Here is a 22,926-nt window from a genome sequence, read left to right on the forward strand (position 1 = left end):
GAAAATGATTTAAGACTGAGACTCTCTCTAATACAACCCAACATTGCAGAGTTATGTGCATCCTTTCAAGCACAACCTTATTAACCTGTGGTGAGTTATTCATCATTTCATAACAAGTACGTTTCTTTTATGTAAGATGGTTAAACAAAGAGCAAAATTATTGATTATTATTATATTATTATTTGTGACCTGGTCCTATAAGAGCTCTTTATCACTTCCCACGAGCCGGGTTGTGACAAAAACGAATGATTATGTTTAATGAATGTATCGTATAGTGTGTGTGTGGCAGCCTTACAATGATGGCAAAAAAACAACATTTGAGAGTGGTGCTGGAGGCTGAATGTTTGAAGGGGTACGGGACTATAAAAAGTTTGGGAACCACTGATATATTTCATAGCTCCTCCCTGGCCTCTGATACTGTAGCAGGATCAACTCCAATAATATCCTTTCCTGTTCAACTCCTAGAGTGTCAGGATGACACAGTTTCATATTGGCTTCTTCTGGTGTTCTCATGGCAACGTCATCCCCTGTAAATGATTCACAGCTGCACTCACAGCATGAAAGAATAAACTGGTTATAGCATCCCCCATCTGGCTAGGCTACCGCGTACAAAAGGGTAGAAAACCAACTCTGAGACCTGAAATCCGAGGCTTGTCAGCAGTGTTAAGCCTACTACTGTATTCACACTCGGGGATATACAGCAGGCAAATAGACTCATTTGGTGCCCTTTCAATGTGCTTGAGTGGAATAGCATCAAAAATTAATACAATTACTGTATAAAACTTTATTGTTTTAATATGCTCCCATTCCGTCCATTATTTCATAACCAGCGCTTTAAGGGTTTATGAACACATTACTTTCAGAGCAGACTATGGCTGTAAAATGTATTTCACCACATAAAACCCTGTTAACACATCAACTGTATTACAACAACTGGTTCCTGATCACTGCAAACAGGAGAACACACTGACAAAGAAAACATAGGGCTTCAAATTCAATATCACACTTATCATTTGAAGCATGTTTGTGATTATACAAACAACCCAGCAAACCAAAATTAATTTTGTGAAAGTTCCCAGAACATTTGTTAGGTTGCGGCAAATGTTCTCATAACACAAAAAACTGTCCACTTGTGCTTATGGTTATACAATGTTTGTATAAAACATTTGCATTTTGCAAGAATGTTCCCAGAACGATGCTCTCATATTTTGTTGCGGCCGTATGTTGTAAAAAACATTACTGCTACATTGTGTTATTACATTACCTGGTAACCTAATGAGAACGTTTGGGGAATGTTCTGTGGTGTTTCTTACAGATGTTGTGCACAACATTTTAGGGAATGTTAGGAGAACATTCCAAGGATATTTCATTTAAAAAATATATATTGTTCAAAATGATTTTGTTAATAAAAACATTATTTTAATGTTTTTGGGATGTTAATCATCCTAAGACCCTAACTAGAACTTAAGGGGAATCTTAGCTAATGTTCAGGGAATGTTCCTAGTTTGCAAGGAAAGGATTTGAGCCACTGCACATTAAGTAGACAAAATGGCATCAGAGGACCCTGACTTCATTGCTGATATTTTACATTGTACTTATTCCGTGATTTATACCGATGACCTTTGTGATTTTGATGATTGTCAAGCATAATATATATATTGTTTTACAACTTAGAATATGCCATTCTATGCCTTTCTAGCTTACTTTTATCTCTTAAGTGCATTCGAAAAGTATTCAGACCCCTTGACTTTTTCCACATTTTGTTACGTTACAGCCTTATTCTAAAATGGATTAAATAAATAAAAATCTTCATCAATCTACACACAATACCCCATAATGACAAAGCGAAAAACAGGTTTTTAGAAGTTTTTGAAAATGTATTCAAATTCAAAAAAATTATTTGCATCCTGTTTCTATTTATCATCCTTGAGATGTTTCTCCAACTTGATTGTCATCAACGTGTGGTAAATTCAATTGATTGGACATGATTTGGAAAGGCACACACCTGTCTATATAAGGTCGCACAGTTGACAGTGTATGTCAGAGCAAAAACCGAGCCATGAGGTCGAAGGAATTGTCCGTAGAGCTCAGAGACAGGATTGTGTCGAGGCACAGATCTGAGGAAGGATACCAAACATTTCTGCAGCATTGCAAGAACACAGTGGCCTCCATCTTTCGTAAATGGAAGAGGTTTGGCACCACCAAGACTCTTCCTAGAGCTGGCCTCACTGCCAAACTGAGCAATGGGGGGAGAAGTGCCTTGGTCAGGGAAGTGACCAAGAACCCGATGGTCACTCTGACAGAGTTCCTCTGTGGTGATGGGAGAACCTTCCAGAAGGACAACCATCTGTGCAGCACTCCACCAATCAGGCCTTTATGGTACGGCGGCCCGATGGAAGTCACTCCTCAGTAAAAGGCACATGACAGCCGGCTTGTAGTTTGCCAAAGGCACCTAAACACTCTCTTTGGCCTGAATGGCAAGCGTCACGTGTGGAGGAAACATGTCACCATCCCGATGGTGAAGCATGGTGGTGGCAGCATCATGCTGTGGTGATTTTTTTCAGCAGCAGAAACTGGGAGACTAATCAGGATCGAGGCAAAGATGAACGGAGCAAAGTACAAAGAGATCCTTGATGAAAACCTGCTCCAGAGCATTCAGGACCTCGACTGGGGCGAAGGTTCACCTTCCAACAGGACAATGACCCTAAGCACACAAAAAAAGACAACGCAGGAGTGGCTTCGGGACAAGTCTCTGAATGATTTTGAGTGGCCCAGCCAGAGCCCGGACTTGAACCCCATCGAACATCTCTGGAGAGACCTGAAAATAGCTGTGCAGCGACGCTCACCATCCAACTTGACAGAGCTTGAGAGGATCTGCAGAGAAGAATGGGTAAAACTCCCCAAATACCGGTGTTTACTGAGTAAAGGGTCTGAAAACCTGTTTTTGCTTTGTTATTATCGGGTGTTGTGTGTACATTGATGAGTTTTTAAAAAACGATTTAATCCATTTTAGAATAAGGCTGTAACGTAACAACATTTGGAAAAAGTCATGGGGGGTCTGAATACTTTCCGAATGCACTGTACGTACATTGCTTGAATTGCGCCTGCTCATAATACAGTAATATGCTCAAAACCCATAACCATTAAAGGTATAGTTCAAACAAATTGACATGATATTCCTCTTACCGTTGCTGCTGTCAATTTCAGTATTTTTGTGAACTACCCCTTTAAGTGGTATTGCGACCATTCCTTTTCTCATTGTACATGGTAAGAAGGACAAGACACAGAGAAAATAAAACAATCAAAAGACCAGATAAAGACAATCTCCCTTTTCAGGTTGAAAGGAGCATAAAACATGACTGGCTTATTTTCTTTATGACTATTGCCCATAAAAACGCACAGAGATTTGAATACTTTTAAATCCAACACTTGCTGTTTAAGATTCAGTCCCTGAAGGTAAAACAGTCTTGGGTATAGTATCAAGAAGTCTATCTCTCATAAATTCCACATATATTTAAAGAGAATATAGTGTGTCAGTAAGCTTGAGTCTCACATCATTTTCATGTTGAATTTACGTGGCGCATCGCCGGTTGGACTACTCTCACCTGCCTCCGCCTTACGCGGTACATACTCAATCTCTATGTTTGGCTTAACGTTGCCTTTTCCTCTGCTCCAGAGGAAGAGGATGACGAGACAGAAGAGGACGACGCCGAGGAACGAGATAAATCCCATGGTGGTGGCGATGATCAGAGTCTTCACGTCGAATGGGAAGGGAACCTGGGCCAGAGTCCCGTTGGCCCCGTCCTCGCTGGGCTGGTTGGAGATGAAAGCAAACGTCTTGTTGGGCTGGTGCGGCCAGTTGGGCGAGTAGCTGTGCACATGCAGGTGGGCAGGCTTGGTGTCATTCCCTGCGGCGTTGCTGGCGATGCACAGGTAGGTACCGTTGTCCTGGATCTGGGCGTAGCGCACCTCTAGCGTGCCCTCGGGGGACACGCTGAGACGCCCCACGGACTTGGTGGTGATGAACTGCTTCTTGGGGGACAGCCACATGATCACGGGGGCTGGGTCGCCGTCAGCCTGGCATGTGTAATGGACCGTTGTGCCCTCGTCTACGTGCTTCTGCAGTGCCTTGTGGTCTTGTATCCTGGACTTCTGGCAGGTGAAGGAATTGGAGGGGAGGATGTCGGGGAAGTCTTTGAACTCCTTGCCCTGCACGGCCTCGGGCAAAGAGCAGGAGGGCTGCTGCCGGTTGAAGTTGAGCCTCCAGCGGCGACGGAAGACCCAGAGCAGTCGGCAGTCGCAGGCCAGTGGGTTCCCGTACAGTGCCAGGGTCTCCAGGTTCCCCACGGAGTGAAACACAGATTCCTCCAGGGTGCTCAGGCTATTGCTGGATACGTTGAGGACTCGGAGATGGTTCAAGCCCCGGAAGGAGTAGGGCTCGATTGTGGCTAATCTCCCTCCTACCAAGTGGAAGGCCTGGAGCCTCATTAGATTGTGCAGCTTGTTCCCCTCCACCGTGTCAATGGGATTAAAAGACAAGTTGAGAAAGAGAAGGTGCCCAAGGTGTCGGATGGCCTGGTAAGGGATGGCGGTGAGGTTACAGTTTGTGATGGTCAGGGAGGTGATGTTGAGGCCGTACAGGCATTTGGAAGTCATGGTGTCCAGGTAGGGCCAGTAGGAGATCTCTAACACCCTCAGGCGTTCAAGCCTCTTGAAGGAGTAATCCCTGACGGCATTGACGGTGAGGTGGCGTAGTCGCAGCGACAGCAGGTTGTGCAGATGGCTCAGGGCCTCAGTGGGCACCGAGGTCAGGTTGCACCGCTCCATGGTCAGCTGTTCCAGGCTGCTGAGGCCGTGGAACGCTCGGTGAGAGATGAACACCAGGTCGTTATCGCCGACTTCCAGAGCCTTCAGATTGTACAGCTCCTGGAACATGTAGTCCAGCAGGATGACAATTCTGTTCTCGCTAATGTCCAGCTGGGTGAGGTTGCTGAGGCCTGTGAACACTCCCAACTGGATCAGCTTAAGCTGGTTGTTGCGCAGCCCCAGAGTCCGCAAGCCGACAAGGTTGCTAAAAGCCCCGGGCTCCATGGAAGAGATATTGTTCTCATTGAGCTGCAGCTCCTCCAGCTGTGGGTAGTTGATGAACTCCTCAGGCCCCAGGCTTTTCAGACGGTTCTTGCTGAGGTCCAGTAGTTTCGTCTCGATGGGGATGCCCTCGGGAAACGAGGCCAGCCTCCGTCGATGGCACACCACGGAACGTTCCTGAGCATTACACTCACAGCGGGACGGGCAGCCGGTGGTGGAGCCGGAGAGGACAGTGCCCAGCATTAGGACCAGGATGGGCTGCCAGCACGCCACCAGGTAGCTGTGCCCACCTGCCTCCCCGGACACCATTCTACTGCTTACCTGCGGAGACAGAAATAAGAGGGATGGTTGGCCCATTTAAAGGAGAACTACATGTATAAACACATTTTTTAAAATATATTATTTTGTCAGGTTTGACACTTATCTCCTGAAGTATTATTGATATAAAAAAACATTTGTGTTTATTTAACAAACAATACTTTAGCCACACAACAGACAAAAATCATAACTCTTGCCCAAAAGATGATGTCACAGGGTTACATCAGCCTCAGATTTGGACTAAAGACTCTGGGTTAGACAAGTGGTATAAATATCAGGTGAAATACCAGAAGGTGAACAGAAAACCTCAGATTTCCTTTCACAACAAAAAATCTTCTTCAAACTATTCCTGTGGTGTTTAGTAACTACGCCACTCACAGAGGACACATCTGAATTACAGCTTTAATTGTTTTTTTAATGCAATAAACGACAAAGCTCAAATTAGTCCTTTTCACTTCCGATTAGGCTCTCTCATAAACCTCAATCAACTAAATGAAACAGACAAAGTATTTACAGCCATAAACAAATGTCAGTTTAATTGACAAATTATGGAGAGATACCTACTTCCAATGTGAAAGAGAATTATGCCAGGCTTGTATGGAACACAATGTATTGTTCTGTACAATTGCCTGGAGGACCTTGTACTCTAGACTCTCTGTCGATTCCGATTGCAGGTTACTCTTCTCTGTTACTCTTCTCTTATCTGTGTGTCACGGTCCTAAACACCAACTGCTGCTCTATCGACATTGGACTGTAAGTCTTCTGTAAACCCCTAAGAACTACTGTCCATCCAACCGTGAGGGACAGATACATTCTTTATCCTGGCTTTATGAACTCTTCATCTGCTGGCCGAGGGAGAAATGGGCTGCCTTGTGGGCTGCAGGGTCTGTCAGTTACTGTTCCAGATGTTGGAAACACCTTGAGTCACCTGTCAATCTCCCTGTGACAAGTAGTTGGAATGAGAAATAGTTTACCGAAATGTGCTTTAATTCAATGGATTAAATGGTGTGAATAAACAAGTGTGCTGCCTGCAACTAAACACAACACTACCATGGATTAAATGGTGTGAATAAACAAGTGTGCTGCCTGCAACTAAACACAACACTACCATGGATTAAATGGTGTGAATAAACAAGTGTGCTGCCTGCAACTAAACACAACACTACCATGGATTAAATGGTGTGAATAAACAAGTGTGCTGCCTGCAACTAAACACAACACTACCATGCGGCTGGCTGGCGAGCTGTCGACCTTGGAGTGATATACAACGGAGATTGCTGCAGAGAAGTGATAAACGGAGAGAGAGAGAGACTGTTTAAACCCTTATTTGCTTTAGACTCGGGGCGTTTTAACTTGCAAAAGCCTTCAAGCTCTGGTTCCCACATCGATCATACAATTTGAGGCTCATCCATGTCTGTGGGAAGTGCTCTGTGAAGAAGCCATGCTAAGTTAGAATAATAGCTCTCTGGACATTCTCTTTATTGAGAGGACTTTACTTGACAGTCAAGCTAAAAATCTGTACCATCCATCAATATGCGCTAATGTTGCTAAATGTCCCTAAAGGACAGGGTAAATGTCACTGTCCTCAAACCATTTCACTGACTCCTGGCTAAATCCACAGAGACCGAGAGGAAGAAAGGCTGTCTGCACAGTGCAACAAGAATCTACAAACTCAAAAGTCAATCAGAAATACTGTTTGTTTTTCCCCAAAATGCATGGTGAAAGAAAAGTTCCCAAGTCCAAAAACATCTGATGAAATACATGCTCCAGGGAGGCTCACTTGTATGCAAGTAATCTAGGCATATATACATACTGAACATACAGTAACTAACCAAACATTGTGGTTTCGCTAGACTGTACATTTCTCTAGGGACTAAACATGTTCACTAGACTGTACATTTCTCCAGGGACTAAACATGTTCACTAGACTGTACATTTCTCCAGGAACAGATTCCTGGACATAAACGAATGATAAAAGGTTCCATTTTAGGAACACGGTCACCGCAGTAACCAAAACTATGTGGCAAATACCATAGAAATTGAATCCACCCATTATGCCATCATTGACTTGAATAGGGAGGCTTGTTCTATGGATTCTAGTTCTATGGCACATGCTGCATTTGGCTTCCAAGAATGGCTGCGGTTGACATCATATTTAACCACTGGGCAGTACAGTAAGATTTCATGGTTTATGTGGTTTATGAAGTAGTAAGCTAACCATTCTTATTAAACATTTCTGTGTTCTCTGATGCATTCTCCAAAAGATAAATACTCTAGGAAGTATTTCACTTTGATCTACGGACATCTGTTTTTCAGGTATTTCTGAGAAACACTCTATTACAGTTTAATGAAAGTATAATACGCCAGTAGTACTACGCACTAGATCAGTACCACAGCTCTACCTCGACTGGGTTTCCCCCAGCGAGAGGAGCAAAATGATGAGTGTACAGTAGAGAGTTGTACAAAGCTGTCCAGGTTGTAGAGTATGAATGGAAGTATCAAGTGGAACAGAAACAGTCTCCTGCCAGAGAGCCGGCATGTCGTCACTGCTGATAAGTGGTGGTACTGAATCAGCATATAAACAGCTTGAACTCACACAGATGAGAAGTGAGGGAGCTCATTCCCTGCAACACATAATGGTTTTTCAAGAGTGCTTCAATTGTTCGGCGGAAGTGCTCGATAGTATCTCTCTTTGCGCAACTTGTGTCACATAGTTGTACGGTTAACAAAACAGACATGACAGTAGGAGGAGAGGGATTCTGCTGGTAGCAGTGTGGTAACACAAATTACACCTTACAAATGCCAGACAGAGAGAAAGTACTGCCATTAGAACAGTTGGGACTGTTCTTTTAGCAGGACCAGCGACCCAGTAGGTCTAACTGTCTTCTACATTTCTCCTCCAATCTAAATTCACATTTTTCAAAGGGTTGTATAGTGACAGTATACACAACTCCTGTAATACAACTAAATCTACTTTGTTGGTTTCAAACTGCAAGAACATGTTTCAACCTTTCACCATACAGTATTATTGTGTGGCTTGTGAATGGATAGATCAGGTTGGTTTAAAAGCATTCACAGACCTCCACCCAACCTAAATGAGGGTTTGGAATATGCCACACAATATAGATGAGAATTGAACCTTGGGTTCATGAATGTATTGGTTTCATGACTGTGAAATCTCACTGATGCTAATTGAGGGTTTGGAATATGCCACACAATCAAACGTCTATTAGATATCTGATAGACGAAATGGCTGGTCTTTATCGAGCCCAGACAGGACATCAGTCTACCAGCCGAGGAAAATAAAAAGGACGAAGGAGACATTTTGATATTTCAACTGATAAAAGGACTTGAATGTAAATGCTTTGACGTCATTTTGAACTGTGATGAAATGCCAAAACACAATGAGTCAAAGGGGTCTGGAATAACAACTCGCTAACACATGACTAAGGCTGCATTTACACAGGCAGACCAATTCTGATCTTTTGCTAAGAATTGCTCTTTTGACCAACTGGGCATAACTGGGCATAAGATCAGAATTGGGCTGCCTGTGTAAACGCAGCCTGTATCGCCCACTGCATGTCCAGACAATAACATGGACGTGTGGATGAAAGGCATTGCTGTGCTCTGGTACTTTAGTTGTATCCTAACCTAAAGTCATGCAGCCTTATTTGATGTTTTGGCTTCCTGTGAAAATACATTACAGAGAGAATGGTTACAGGATATTTTACTGTATTATGTAATCCGGGATTCACTTGCAAAAGTTTGTATTTTTATTTGTTATTTTATATGGGGCAGAAATAAATCAAACAAGGTAATTGAAATAACCCTTAAAATTAAAATGACAAGAGAACCCATTACCAATGTTGCTTTCTGTCTCAAATCACTTTGCCTGTTTGTATTGGAGTTTAGAGCATGATCTCATTTCTTCCCACTTTGGAGGAAATTCAACCCATAAAAACAGGAAATTCAACCCCTCTCCCTCTCCCTCTCCCTCTCCCTCTCCCTCTCCCTCTCTCTCCACCTCCCTCTCTCTCCACCTCCCTCTCTCTCCACCTCCCTCTCCCTCTCTCTCCCTCTCTCTCTCTCTCTGTTTCCATCTCTCTCCCTCTCCCTCTCTCTCCACCTCCCTCTCTCTACACCTCCCTCTCTACACCTCCCTCTCTCTCTGTTTCCTCTCTCTCCACCTCCCTCTCTCTCCACCTCCCTCTCTCTCCACCTCCCTCTCTCTCCCTCTCCCTCTCTCTCCACCTCCCTCTCCCTCTCTCTCCCTCTCCTCTCTCTCCCTCTCTCCTCTCTCTCTCTCTCTGTTTCCATCTCTCTCCCTCTCCCTCTCTCTCCACCTCCCTCTCTCCACCTCCCTCTCCCTCTCTCTCCCTCTCCCTCTCTCTCTCTCTCTCTGTTTCCATCTCTCTCCCTCTCCCTCTCTCTCCACCTCCCTCTCTACACCTCCCTCTCTACACCTCCCTCTCTCTCTGTTTCCATCTCTCTCCACCTCCCTCTCTCTCCACCTCCCTCTCTCTCCACCTCCCTCTCTCTCTGTTTCCATCTCTCTCCACCTCCCTCTCTCTCCACCTCCCTCTCTCTCCACCTCCCTCTCTCTCCACCTCCCTCTCTCTCTGTTTCCATCTCTCTCCACCTCCCTCTCTCGCTGTTTCCATCTCTCTCCACCTCCCTCTCTTTCCATCTCTCTCCACCTCCCTCTCTCTCCACCTCCATCTCTCTCCACCTCCCTCTCTCTCCCTCTCCCTCTCTCTCCACCTCCCTCTCCCTCTCTCTCCCTCTCCCTCTCTCTCTCTCCCTCTCTCTCTCTCTCTCTGTTTCCATCTCTCTCTCCCTCTCCCTCTCTCTCCACCTCCCTCTCTCCACCTCCCTCTCCCTCTCTCTCCCTCTCCCTCTCTCTCTCTCTCTCTGTTTCCATCTCTCTCCCTCTCCTCTCTCTCCACCTCCCTCTCTACACCTCCCTCTCTACACCTCCCTCTCTCTCTGTTTCCATCTCTCTCCACCTCCCTCTCTCTCCACCTCCCCCTCTCTCCACCTCCCTCTCTCTCTGTTTCCATCTCTCTCCACCTCCCTCTCTCTCCACCTCCCTCTCTCTCCACCTCCCTCTCTCTCTGTTTCCATCTCTCTCCACCTCCCTCTCTCGCTGTTTCCATCTCTCTCCACCTCCCTCTCTTTCCATCTCTCTCCACCTCCCTCTCTCTCCACCTCCATCTCTCTCCACCTCCCTCTCTCGCTGTTTCCATCTCCACCTCCCTCTCTCGCTGTTTCCATCTCCACCTCCCTCTCCCTCTCTTTCCATCTCTCTCCACCTCCCTCTCCCTCTCTCGCTGTTTCCATCTCCACCTCCCTCTCCCTCTCTTTCCATCTCTCTCCACCTCCCTCTCTCCCTGTTTCCATCTCCACCTCCCTCTCCCTCTCTTTCCATCTCTCTCCACCTCCCTCTCCCTCTCTCGCTGTTTCCATCTCCACCTCCCTCTCCCTCTCTTTCCATCTCTCTCCACCTCCCTCTCTCCCTGTTTCCATCTCCACCTCCCTCTCTCGCTGTTTCCATCTCCACCTCCCTCTCTCGCTGTTTCCATCTCCACCTCCCTCTCTCGCTGTTTCCATCTCCACCTCCCTCTCTCGCTGTTTCCATCTCTCTCCACCTCCCTCTCTCGCTGTTTCCATCTCCACCTCCCTCTCCCTCTCTTTCCATCTCTCTCCACCTCCCTCTCCCTCTCTCCCTTTCTCCACCTCCCTCTCTCCCTGTCTCTCCATCCCTGTCTCTCCATCCCTCTCTCCCTTTCTCCACCTCCCTCTCTCCCTGTCTCTCTATCCCTCTCTCCCTGTCTCTCTATCCCTCTCTCCCTGTTTCTCCATCTCTCTCTCCCTGTCTCTCCATCCCTCTCTCCCTGTCTCCACCTCCATCTCTCCACCTCCCTCTCTCCCTGTCTCTCCATCCCTCTCTCCATGTCCTCTTAATAATGACCTTGGGAGGAAGCACAGTGGACCTTCCTCTTCCTCCTCTCTCCTGCAGTTGTAGGACTGCTAGCCCTTTCCTCTCGACCTCTCGTTCTCATCACATTCTGACACATTTTTCTCTCTACCAAGCTCTACCAAGCTGGTTATCACAGGGAGTGGTCCACTTGCACTGTGAATGTCTATACATTCCCTGTCTATACAGAACCACATAGAACCTGTTCCTCCATCCCTCTCTCCCCGTCTCCACCTTCCTCTCTCCCTGTCTCTCTATCCCTCTCTCCCTGTCTCTCCATCCCTCTCTCCCTGTCTCCACCTCCCTCTCTCCCTGTCTCTCTATCCCTTTCTCCCTGTCTCTCCATCCCTCTCTCCCTGTCTCTCCATCCCTCTCTCCCTGTCTCTCCATCCCTCTCTCCCCGTCTCCACCTTCCTCTCTCCCTGTCTCTCCATCCCTCTCTCCCTGTCTCTCCATCCCTCTCTCCCTGTCTCTCCATCCCTCTCTCCTTGTCTCCACCTCCCTCTCTCCCTGTTTCTCCCTCCATCTCTCTCTCCGTCTCTCCATCTTTCTCTCCCTGTCTCTCCATCCCTCTCTCCCTGTCTCTCCATCCCTCTCTCCCTGTCTCTCCATCCCTCTCTCCCTGTCTCTCCATCCCTCTCTCCATCCCTCTCTCCATGTCCTCTTAATAATGACCTTGGGAGGAAGCACAGTGGACCTTCCTCTTCCTCCTCTCTCCTGTAGTTGTAGGACTGCTAGCCCTTTCCTCTCTGGACCTCTCGTTCTCATCACATTCTGACACATTTTTCTCTCTACCATCCGTCCCCCCCTCTCTCTCCTGTAAGATGCAGCTGAGCAAGGAAGCTGGTTATCACAGGGAGTGGTCCACTTACACTGTGAATGTCTTCACATTCCCTGTCTATACAGAACCACATAGAACCATGACTACATGGAACTCTATTCCACATCAAGTAACTCATGCAAGCGGTACATTTTTATTTAAAAAAGAGATAAAAAATACACCTTATGGAACAGCGGGGACTGTGAAGAAACACAAACAGGCACAGACACATGCACACACACACACACGATAACACAATTGTGTATTGTAGATATGTGGTAGTAGAGTAGTGGCCTGTGTTGTGGATGTATTGTAATGTTTTTTTAAATTGAATTAAATTGTATAATTCCCTTAATTTTGCTGGACCCCAGGAAGAGTAGCTGCTGTCTTGGCAGCAGCTATTGGGGATCCATAATAAATCCAAATACTATTCTATGACCTATGAGCCTAATTTTTCAAGGTTAACTATTCAAGGCTAACTATTCAATGCCAACTATTCAAGGCTTAATATTCAAGGCTAACTATTCAATGCAAACTATTCAAGGCTAACTATTCAATGCCAACTATTCAAGGCTAACTATTCAATGCCAACTATTCAAGGCTAACTATTCAAGGCTTAATATTCAATGCCAACTATTCAAGGCTAACTATTCAATGCCAACTATTCAAGGCTAACTATTCAAGGCTTAATATTCAATGCTAACTATTCAAGGCTAACTATTCAAGGCTAACTATTCAATGCTAACTATTCAAGGCTTAATATTCAAGGCTTAATATTCAAGGCTAACTATTCAATGCTAACTATTCAAGGCTAACTATTCAATGCTAACTATTCAAGGCTAACTATTCAAGGCTTAATATTCAAGGCTTAATATTCAAGGCTTAATATTCAATGCTAACTATTCAAGGCTTAATATTCAAGGCTAACTATTCAATGCTTAATATTCAAGGCTAACTATTCAATGCTAACTATTCAAGGCTTAATATTCAAGGCTAACTATTCAATGCTAACTATTCAATGCTAACTATTCAAGGCTTAATATTCAAAGCTAACTATTCAATGCTAACTATTCAATGCTTAATATTCAAGGCTAACTATTCAAAGCTAACTATTCAATGCTAACTATTCAATGCTAACTATTCAAGGCTAACTATTCAAGGCTTAATATTCAAGGCTAACTATTTTTTTTTTCATTTAATCTTTATTTAACCAGGTAGGCCAGTTGAGAACAAGTTCTCATTTACAACTGCGACCTGGCCAAGATAAAGCAAAGCAGTGTGACACAAACAACACCACAGAGTTACACATGGAATAAACAAACATACAGTCAATAACACAATAGAAAAAGTCTATATACAGTGTGTGCAAATGGCGTGAGGAGGTACGGCAATAAATAGGCCAAAGTAGCAAAGTAATTACAACTTAGCAGATTAACACTGGAGTGATAGATGAGCACATGATGATGTGCAAGTAGATATACTGGTGTACAAAAGAGAGAAAAAAGTAAATAAAAACAATATGGGGGATGAGGCGGGTAGATTGGATGGGCTATTTACAGATGAGCTGTGCATCGATCGGTAAGCTGCTCAGATAGCTGATGCTTAAAGTTAGTGAGGGAGATAGAAGTCTCCAACTTCAGCGATTTTTGCAATTCTTTCCAGTCATTGGCAGCAGAGAACTGAAAGGAAAGGCGGTCAAAGGAGATGTTTGCTTTGGCGTTGACCAGTGAGAAATTCCTGCAGGCGTGCAGGTGGGTGTTGTTAATATGACCAGTGACTTTTCAAGGCTAACTATTCAAGGCCTCCTATTCAATGTTTAATATTCAAGGCCAGCTATTCAATGTTTAATATTCAAGGCCTCCTATTCAATGCTAACTATTCAAGGCCTCCTATTCAAGGCTAACTATTCAATGCTAACTATTCAAGGCCTCCTATTCAATGCTAACTATTCAAGGCCTCCTATTCAATGTTTAATATTCAAGGCCAGCTATTCAATGTTTAATATTCAAGGCCTCCTATTCAATGCTAACTATTCAAGGCCTCCTATTCAATGTTTAATATTCAAGGCCTCCTATTCAATGCTAACTATTCAAGGCCTCCTATTCAATGCTAACTATTCAAGGCCTCCTATTCAAGGCTAACTATTCAAGGCCTCCTATTCAATGTTAACTATTCAAGGCCTCCTATTCAATGCTAACTATTCAAGGCCAGCTATTCAATGTTTAATATTCAAGGCCTCCTATTCAATGCTAACTATTCAAGGCCTCCTATTCAAGGCTAACTATTCAAGGCCAGCTATTCAATGTTTAATATTCAAGGCCTCCTATTCAATGCTAACTATTCAAGGCCAGCTATTCAATGCTAACTATTCAAGGCCTCCTATTCAATGCTAACTATTCAAGGCCTCCTATTCAATGCTAACTATTCAAGGCCTCCTATTCAATGCTAACTATTCAAGGCCTCCTATTCAATGCTAACTATTCAAGGCCTCCTATTCAATGCTAACTATTCAAGGCCTCCTATTCAATGCTAACTATTCAAGGCCTCCTATTCAATGCTAACTATTCAAGGCCTCCTATTCAATGCTAACTATTCAAGGCCTCCTATTCAATGCTAACTATTCAAGGCCTCCTATTCAAGGCTAACTATTCAAGGCCTCCTATTCAATGCTAACTATTCAAGGCCTCCTATTCAATGCTAACTATTCAAGGCCTCCTATTCAATGCTAACTATTCAAGGCCTCCTATTCAATGCTAACTATTCAAGGCCTCCTATTCAAGGCTAACTATTCAAGGCCAGCTATTCAATGTTTAATATTCAAGGCCTCCTATTCAATGCTAACTATTCAAGGCCAGCTATTCAATGCTAACTATTCAAGGCCTCCTATTCAATGCTAACTATTCAAGGCCTCCTATTCAATGCTAACTATTCAAGGCCTCCTATTCAATGCTAACTATTCAAGGCCTCCTATTCAATGCTAACTATTCAAGGCCTCCTATTCAATGCTAACTATTCAAGGCCTCCTATTCAATGCTAACTATTCAAGGCCTCCTATTCAATGCTAACTATTCAAGGCCTCCTATTCAAGGCTAACTATTCAAGGCCTCCTATTCAATGCTAACTATTCAAGGCCTCCTATTCAATGCTAACTATTCAAGGCCTCCTATTCAATGCTAACTATTCAAGGCCTCCTATTCAATGCTAACTATTCAAGGCCTCCTATTCAATGCTAACTATTCAAGGCCTCCTATTCAATGCTAACTATTCAAGGCCTCCTATTCAAGGCTAACTATTCAAGGCCAGCTATTCAATGTTTAATATTCAAGGCCTCCTATTCAATGCTAACTATTCAAGGCCAGCTATTCAATGCTAACTATTCAAGGCCTCCTATTCAATGCTAACTATTCAAGGCCTCCTATTCAATGCTAACTATTCAAGGCCTCCTATTCAATGCTAACTATTCAAGGCCTCCTATTCAATGCTAACTATTCAAGGCCAGCTATTCAATGCTAACTATTCAAGGCCTCCTATTCAATGCTAACTATTCAAGGCCTCCTATTCAATGCTAACTATTCAAGGCCTCCTATTCAATGCTAACTATTCAAGGCCTCCTATTCAATGCTAACTATTCAAGGCCTCCTATTCAATGCTAACTATTCAAGGCCTCCTATTCAATGCTAACTATTCAAGGCCTCCTATTCAATGCTAACTATTCAAGGCCTCCTATTCAATGCTAACTATTCAAGGCCAGCTATTCAATGTTTAATATTCAAGGCAAAGTATTCCAAACTAACGATAGCAAACAACCTTACACAACATACTATAGATGTGACAACTTGGCCTATTGTGTCAGCTGTGCAAATAAGGATAGTTGTCAATCATTCACAACACATGAAGTATGAAGTATTTTCTTTGACTTTGTAACAGAGAAATGGGAACACCGTCAGCACGCAACATATTTCCACATTTCCACTTGTCGGAACACAAAACGCAAACAACATGTTGGATGTTGTTATTTCTCTTCCCCTTCCACACAAATTGGTAACATAGTGACTGACCTTCAAGGCAAGAAAAATATTGATTTTACAGGCAGCAATTCTGCTATGCTGGGCATCAACACTGTATATGTTAATGCCTATCAGTGAAAACCAGGGTATTAAAACAGGTTGATACTTCTAATTGATACTTTCCTGCTTCAAAATTCCTTTACCAAATTACTCAAATTATTGGACCAAATAATACTTAGAGACAGTTGTTAAAATGAATCCCATCTAAATAAATCAAAAGGTCTGTCAAAGGTACTGACACATGAAGTGTAACCAATAAGTCAGGTTGGGTAAGCCTCACATCTCAATGATACTGTAATACCATGAAGCTAATGAGTTAGCCTCACATCTCAATGATACTGGAATACCAAGAAGCTAATGAGTTAGCCTCACATCTCAATGATACTGTACTGTAATACCAGGAAGCTATTGAGGTAGCCTCACATCTCACTGATACTGTAATACCATGAAGCTAATGAGTTAGCCTCACATCTCAATGATACTGTACTGTAATACCAGGAAGCTAATGAGTTAGCCTCACATCTCAATGATACTGTAATACCATGAAGCTAATGAGTTAGCCTCACATCTCAATGATACTGGAATACCAAGAAGCTAATGAGTTAGCCTCACATCTCAATGATACTGTACTGTAATACCAGGAAGCTATTGAGGTAGCCTCACATCTCAATGATACTGTAATACCATGAAGCTAATGACTTAGCCTCACATCTAAATGATACTGTAATACCATGAAGCTAATGAGTTAGCCTCACATCTCAATGATGCTGTAATATCATGAAGCTAATTGAGTTAGCCTCACATCTCAATGATGCTGTAATACCAAGAAGCTAATGAGTTAGCCTCACATCTCAATGATACTGGAATACCAAGAAGCTAATGAGTTAGCCTCACATCTCAATGATACTGTAATACCATGAAGCTAATGAGTTAGCCTCACATCTCAATGATACTGCAATACCATGAAGCTAATGAGTTACCCTCTCATCTCAATGACACTGTACTGTAATACCATGAAGCTAATGAGTTAGCCTCACATCTCAATGGTACTGTAATAACATGAAGCTAATGAGTTAGCCTCACATCTCAATGATACTGCAATACCATGAAGCTAATGAGTTGCCCTCACATCTCAATGATACTGTAATACCATGAAGCTAATGAGTTAGCCTCACAATGTCAATGATACTGTAATACCATGAAGCTAATGAGTTAGCCTCACATCTCAATGATACTGTAATACCAGGAAGCTAATGAGTTAGCCTCACATCTCAATGATGCTGTAATATCATGAAGCTAATGAGTTAGCCTCACATCTCAATGATACTGGAATACCAAGAAGCTAATGAGTTAGCCTCACATCTCAATGATACTGTACTGTAATACCAGGAAGCTAATGAGTTAGCCTCACATCTCAATGATACTGTAATACCATGAAGCTAATGAGTTAGCCTCACATCTCAATGATACTGGAATACCAAGAAGCTAATGAGTTAGCCTCACATCTCAATGATACTGTACTGTAATACCAGGAAGCTATTGAGGTAGCCTCACATCTCAATGATACTGTAATACCATGAAGCTAATGAGTTAGCCTCACATCTAAATGATACTGTAATACCATGAAGCTAATGAGTTAGCCTCACATCTCAATGATGCTGTAATATCATGAAGCTAATTGAGTTAGCCTCACATCTCAATGATGCTGTAATACCAAGAAGCTAATGAGTTAGCCTCACATCTCAATGATACTGGAATACCAAGAAGCTAATGAGTTAGCCTCACATCTCAATGATACTGTACTGTAATACCAGGAAGCTATTGAGGTAGCCTCACATCTCACTGATACTGTAATACCATGAAGCTAATGAGTTAGCCTCACATCTAAATGATACTGTAATACCATGAAGCTAATGAGTTAGCCTCACATCTCAATGATGCTGTAATATCATGAAGCTAATTGAGTTAGCCTCACATCTCAATGATGCTGTAATACCAAGAAGCTAATGAGTTAGCCTCACATCTCAATGATACTGGAATACCAAGAAGCTAATGAGTTAGCCTCACATCTCAATGATACTGTACTGTAATACCAGGAAGCTAATGAGTTAGCCTCACATCTCAATGATACTGTAATACCATGAAGCTAATGAGTTAGCCTCACATCTCAATGATACTGGAATACCAAGAAGCTAATGAGTTAGCCTCACATCTCAATGATACTGTACTGTAATACCAGGAAGCTATTGAGGTAGCCTCACATCTCAATGATACTGTAATACCATGAAGCTAATGAGTTAGCCTCACATCTAAATGATACTGTAATACCATGAAGCTAATGAGTTAGCCTCACATCTCAATGATGCTGTAATATCATGAAGCTAATTGAGTTAGCCTCACATCTCAATGATGCTGTAATACCAAGAAGCTAATGAGTTAGCCTCACATCTCAATGATACTGGAATACCAAGAAGCTAATGAGTTAGCCTCACATCTCAATGATGCTGTAATATCATGAAGCTAATTGAGTTAGCCTCACATCTCAATGATGCTGTAATATCATGAAGCTAATTGAGTTAGCCTCACATCTCAATGATGCTGTAATACCAAGAAGCTAATGAGTTAGCCTCACATCTCAATGATACTGGAATACCAAGAAGCTAATGAGTTAGCCTCACATCTCAATGATACTGTACTGTAATACCAGGAAGCTAATGAGTTAGCCTCACATCTCAATGATACTGTAATACCATGAAGCTAATGAGTTAGCCTCACATCTCAATGATACTGGAATACCAAGAAGCTAATGAGTTAGCCTCACATCTCAATGATACTGTACTGTAATACCAGGAAGCTATTGAGGTAGCCTCACATCTCAATGATACTGTAATACCATGAAGCTAATGAGTTAGCCTCACATCTCAATGATACTGGAATACCAAGAAGCTAATGAGTTAGCCTCACATCTCAATGATACTGTACTGTAATACCAGGAAGCTATTGAGGTAGCCTCACATCTCACTGATACTGTAATACCATGAAGCTAATGAGTTAGCCTCACATCTAAATGATACTGTAATACCATGAAGCTAATGAGTTAGCCTCACATCTCAATGATGCTGTAATATCATGAAGCTAATTGAGTTAGCCTCACATCTCAATGATGCTGTAATACCAAGAAGCTAATGAGTTAGCCTCACATCTCAATGATACTGGAATACCAAGAAGCTAATGAGTTAGCCTCACATCTCAATGATACTGTACTGTAATACCAGGAAGCTATTGAGGTAGCCTCACATCTCACTGATACTGTAATACCATGAAGCTAATGAGTTAGCCTCACATCTCAATGATACTGTACTGTAATACCAGGAAGCTAATGAGTTAGCCTCACATCTCAATGATACTGCAATACCATGAAGCTAATGAGTTGCCCTCACATCTCAATGACACTGTACTGTAATACCATGAAGCTAATGAGTTAGCCTCACAATGTCAATGATACTGTAATACCATGAAGCTAATGAGTTAGCCTCACATCTCAATGATACTGTAATACCAGGAAGCTAATGAGTTAGCCTCACATCTCAATGATACTGTAATACCATGAAGCTAATGAGTTAGCCTCACATCTCAATGATACTGGAATACCAAGAAGCTAATGAGTTAGCCTCACATCTCAATGATACTGTACTGGAATACCAAGAAGCTAATGAGTTAGCCTCACATCTCAATGATACTGCAATACCATGAAGCTAATGAGTTACCCTCTCATCTCAATGACACTGTACTGTAATACCAGGAAGCTATTGAGGTAGCCTCACATCTCAATGATACTGTAATACCATGAAGCTAATGAGTTAGCCTCACATCTAAATGATACTGTAATACCATGAAGCTAATGAGTTAGCCTCACATCTCAATGATGCTGTAATATCATGAAGCTAATTGAGTTAGCCTCACATCTCAATGATGCTGTAATACCATGAAGCTAATGAGTTAGCCTCACATCTCAATGATACTGTAATACCATGAAGCTAATGAGTTAGCCTCACATCTCAATGATACTGTACTGTAATACCAGGAAGCTAATGAGTTAGCCTCACATCTCAATGATACTGTAATACCATGAAGCTAATGAGTTAGCCTCACATCTCAATGATACTGGAATACCAAGAAGCTAATGAGTTAGCCTCACATCTCAATGATACTGTACTGTAATACCAGGAAGCTATTGAGGTAGCCTCACATCTCAATGATACTGTAATACCATGAAGCTAATGAGTTAGCCTCACATCTAAATGATACTGTAATACCATGAAGCTAATGAGTTAGCCTCACATCTCAATGATGCTGTAATATCATGAAGCTAATTGAGTTAGCCTCACATCTCAATGATGCTGTAATACCAAGAAGCTAATGAGTTAGCCTCACATCTCAATGATACTGGAATACCAAGAAGCTAATGAGTTAGCCTCACATCTCAATGATACTGTACTGTAATACCAGGAAGCTATTGAGGTAGCCTCACATCTCACTGATACTGTAATACCATGAAGCTAATGAGTTAGCCTCACATCTCAATGATACTGTACTGTAATACCAGGAAGCTAATGAGTTAGCCTCACATCTCAATGATACTGTAATACCATGAAGCTAATGAGTTAGCCTCACATCTCAATGATACTGTACTGTAATACCAGGAAGCTAATGAGTTAGCCTCACATCTCAATGATACTGCAATACCATGAAGCTAATGAGTTACCCTCACATCTCAATGACACTGTACTGTAATACCATGAAGCTAATGAGTTAGCCTCACATCTCAATGATACTGTAATAACATGAAGCTAATGAGTTAGCCTCACATCTCAATGATACTGCAATACCATGAAGCTAATGAGTTGCCCTCACATCTCAATGACACTGTACTGTAATACCATGAAGCTAATGAGTTAGCCTCACAATGTCAATGATACTGTAATACCATGAAGCTAATGAGTTAGCCTCACATCTCAATGATACTGTAATACCAGGAAGCTAATGAGTTAGCCTCACATCTCAATGATACTGGAATACCAAGAAGCTAATGAGTTAGCCTCACATCTCAATGATACTGTATTGTAATACCAGGAAGCTATTGAGGTAGCCTCACATCTCACTGATACTGTAATACCATGAAGCTAATAAGTTAGCCTCACATCTCAATGATACTGTACTGTAATACCAGGAAGCTAATGAGTTAGCCTCACATCTCAATGATACTGTAATACCATGAAGCTAATGAGTTAGCCTCACATCTCAATGATACTGGAATACCAAGAAGCTAATGAGTTAGCCTCACATCTCAATGATACTGTACTGTAATACCAGGAAGCTATTGAGGTAGCCTCACATCTCAATGATACTGTAATACCATGAAGCTAATGAGTTAGCCTCACATCTCAATGATGCTGTAATATCATGAAGCTAATTGAGTTAGCCTCACATCTCAATGATGCTGTAATACCAAGAAGCTAATGAGTTAGCCTCACATCTCAATGATACTGGAATACCAAGAAGCTAATGAGTTAGCCTCACATCTCAATGATACTGTACTGTAATACCAGGAAGCTAATGAGTTAGCCTCACATCTCAATGATACTGTAATACCATGAAGCTAATGAGTTAGCCTCACATCTCAATGATACTGTACTGTAATACCAGGAAGCTAATGAGTTAGCCTCACATCTCAATGATACTGTAATACCATGAAGCTAATGAGTTAGCCTCACATCTCAATGATACTGCAATACCATGAAGCTAATGAGTTACCCTCACATCTCAATGACACTGTACTGTAATACCATGAAGCTAATGAGTTAGCCTCACATCTCAATGATACTGTAATACCATGAAGCTAGTGAGTTAGCCTCACATCTCAATGATACTGTAATAACATGAAGCTAATGAGTTAGCCTCACATCTCAATGATACTGTAATTACCATGAAGCTAATGAGTTAGCCTCACAATGTCAATGATACTGTAATACCATGAAGCTAATGAGTTAGCCTCACATCTCAATGATACTGTAATACCAGGAAGCTAATGAGTTAGCCTCACATCTCAATGATGCTGTAATATCATGAAGCTAATGAGTTAGCCTCACATCTCAATGATACTGGAATACCAAGAAGCTAATGAGTTAGCCTCACATCTCAATGATACTGTACTGTAATACCAGGAAGCTATTGAGGTAGCCTCACATCTCACTGATACTGTAATACCATGAAGCTAATGAGTTAGCCTCACATCTCAATGATACTGTACTGTAATACCAGGAAGCTAATGAGTTAGCCTCACATCTCAATGATACTGTAATACCATGAAGCTAATGAGTTAGCCTCACATCTCAATGATACTGTAATACCATGAAGCTAATGAGTTAGCCTCACGTCTCAATGATACTGTACTGTAATACCATGAAGCTAATGAGTTAGCCTCACGTCTCAATGATACTGTACTGTAATACCATGAAGCTAATGAGTTAGCCTCACATCTAAATGATACTGTAATACTATGAAGCTAATGAGTTAGCCTTACATCTCAATGATGCTGTAATATCATGAAGCTAATTGAGTTAGCCTCACATCTCAATGATACTGTAATACCATGA

At 42.4% G+C, this 22,926-nt stretch overlaps 1 protein-coding gene across 2 annotated transcripts in view; it reads right to left on the bottom strand.

The window, feature by feature from the left end:
- Positions 1 to 743: 743 nt before the first annotated feature.
- LOC118381813 (leucine-rich repeat and immunoglobulin-like domain-containing nogo receptor-interacting protein 1-B) overlaps positions 744 to 22,926 on the bottom strand; it is a 50,976-nt gene continuing 28,793 nt past the window's right edge. The window contains exons 1-2 of one of the 2 annotated variants that reach the window (XM_035768712.2): positions 5,971 to 6,341; positions 744 to 5,409 (exon numbers count right to left, since the gene is read on the bottom strand). In XM_035768712.2, the coding sequence (XP_035624605.2) occupies positions 3,550 to 5,397 (1,848 nt within the window). In that variant the 5' untranslated portion in view covers positions 5,398 to 5,409; positions 5,971 to 6,341 and the 3' untranslated portion in view covers positions 744 to 3,549. Of the gene's footprint in view, positions 5,410 to 5,970; positions 6,342 to 22,926 lie in introns of those variants that run through there. The other variant, XM_052514400.1, reaches the window with a different exon arrangement.

This window comes from Oncorhynchus keta, unplaced genomic scaffold, assembly GCF_023373465.1.
Source record: "Oncorhynchus keta strain PuntledgeMale-10-30-2019 unplaced genomic scaffold, Oket_V2 Un_scaffold_17407_pilon_pilon, whole genome shotgun sequence".
NCBI classification, from domain to species: domain Eukaryota; kingdom Metazoa; phylum Chordata; class Actinopteri; order Salmoniformes; family Salmonidae; genus Oncorhynchus; species Oncorhynchus keta.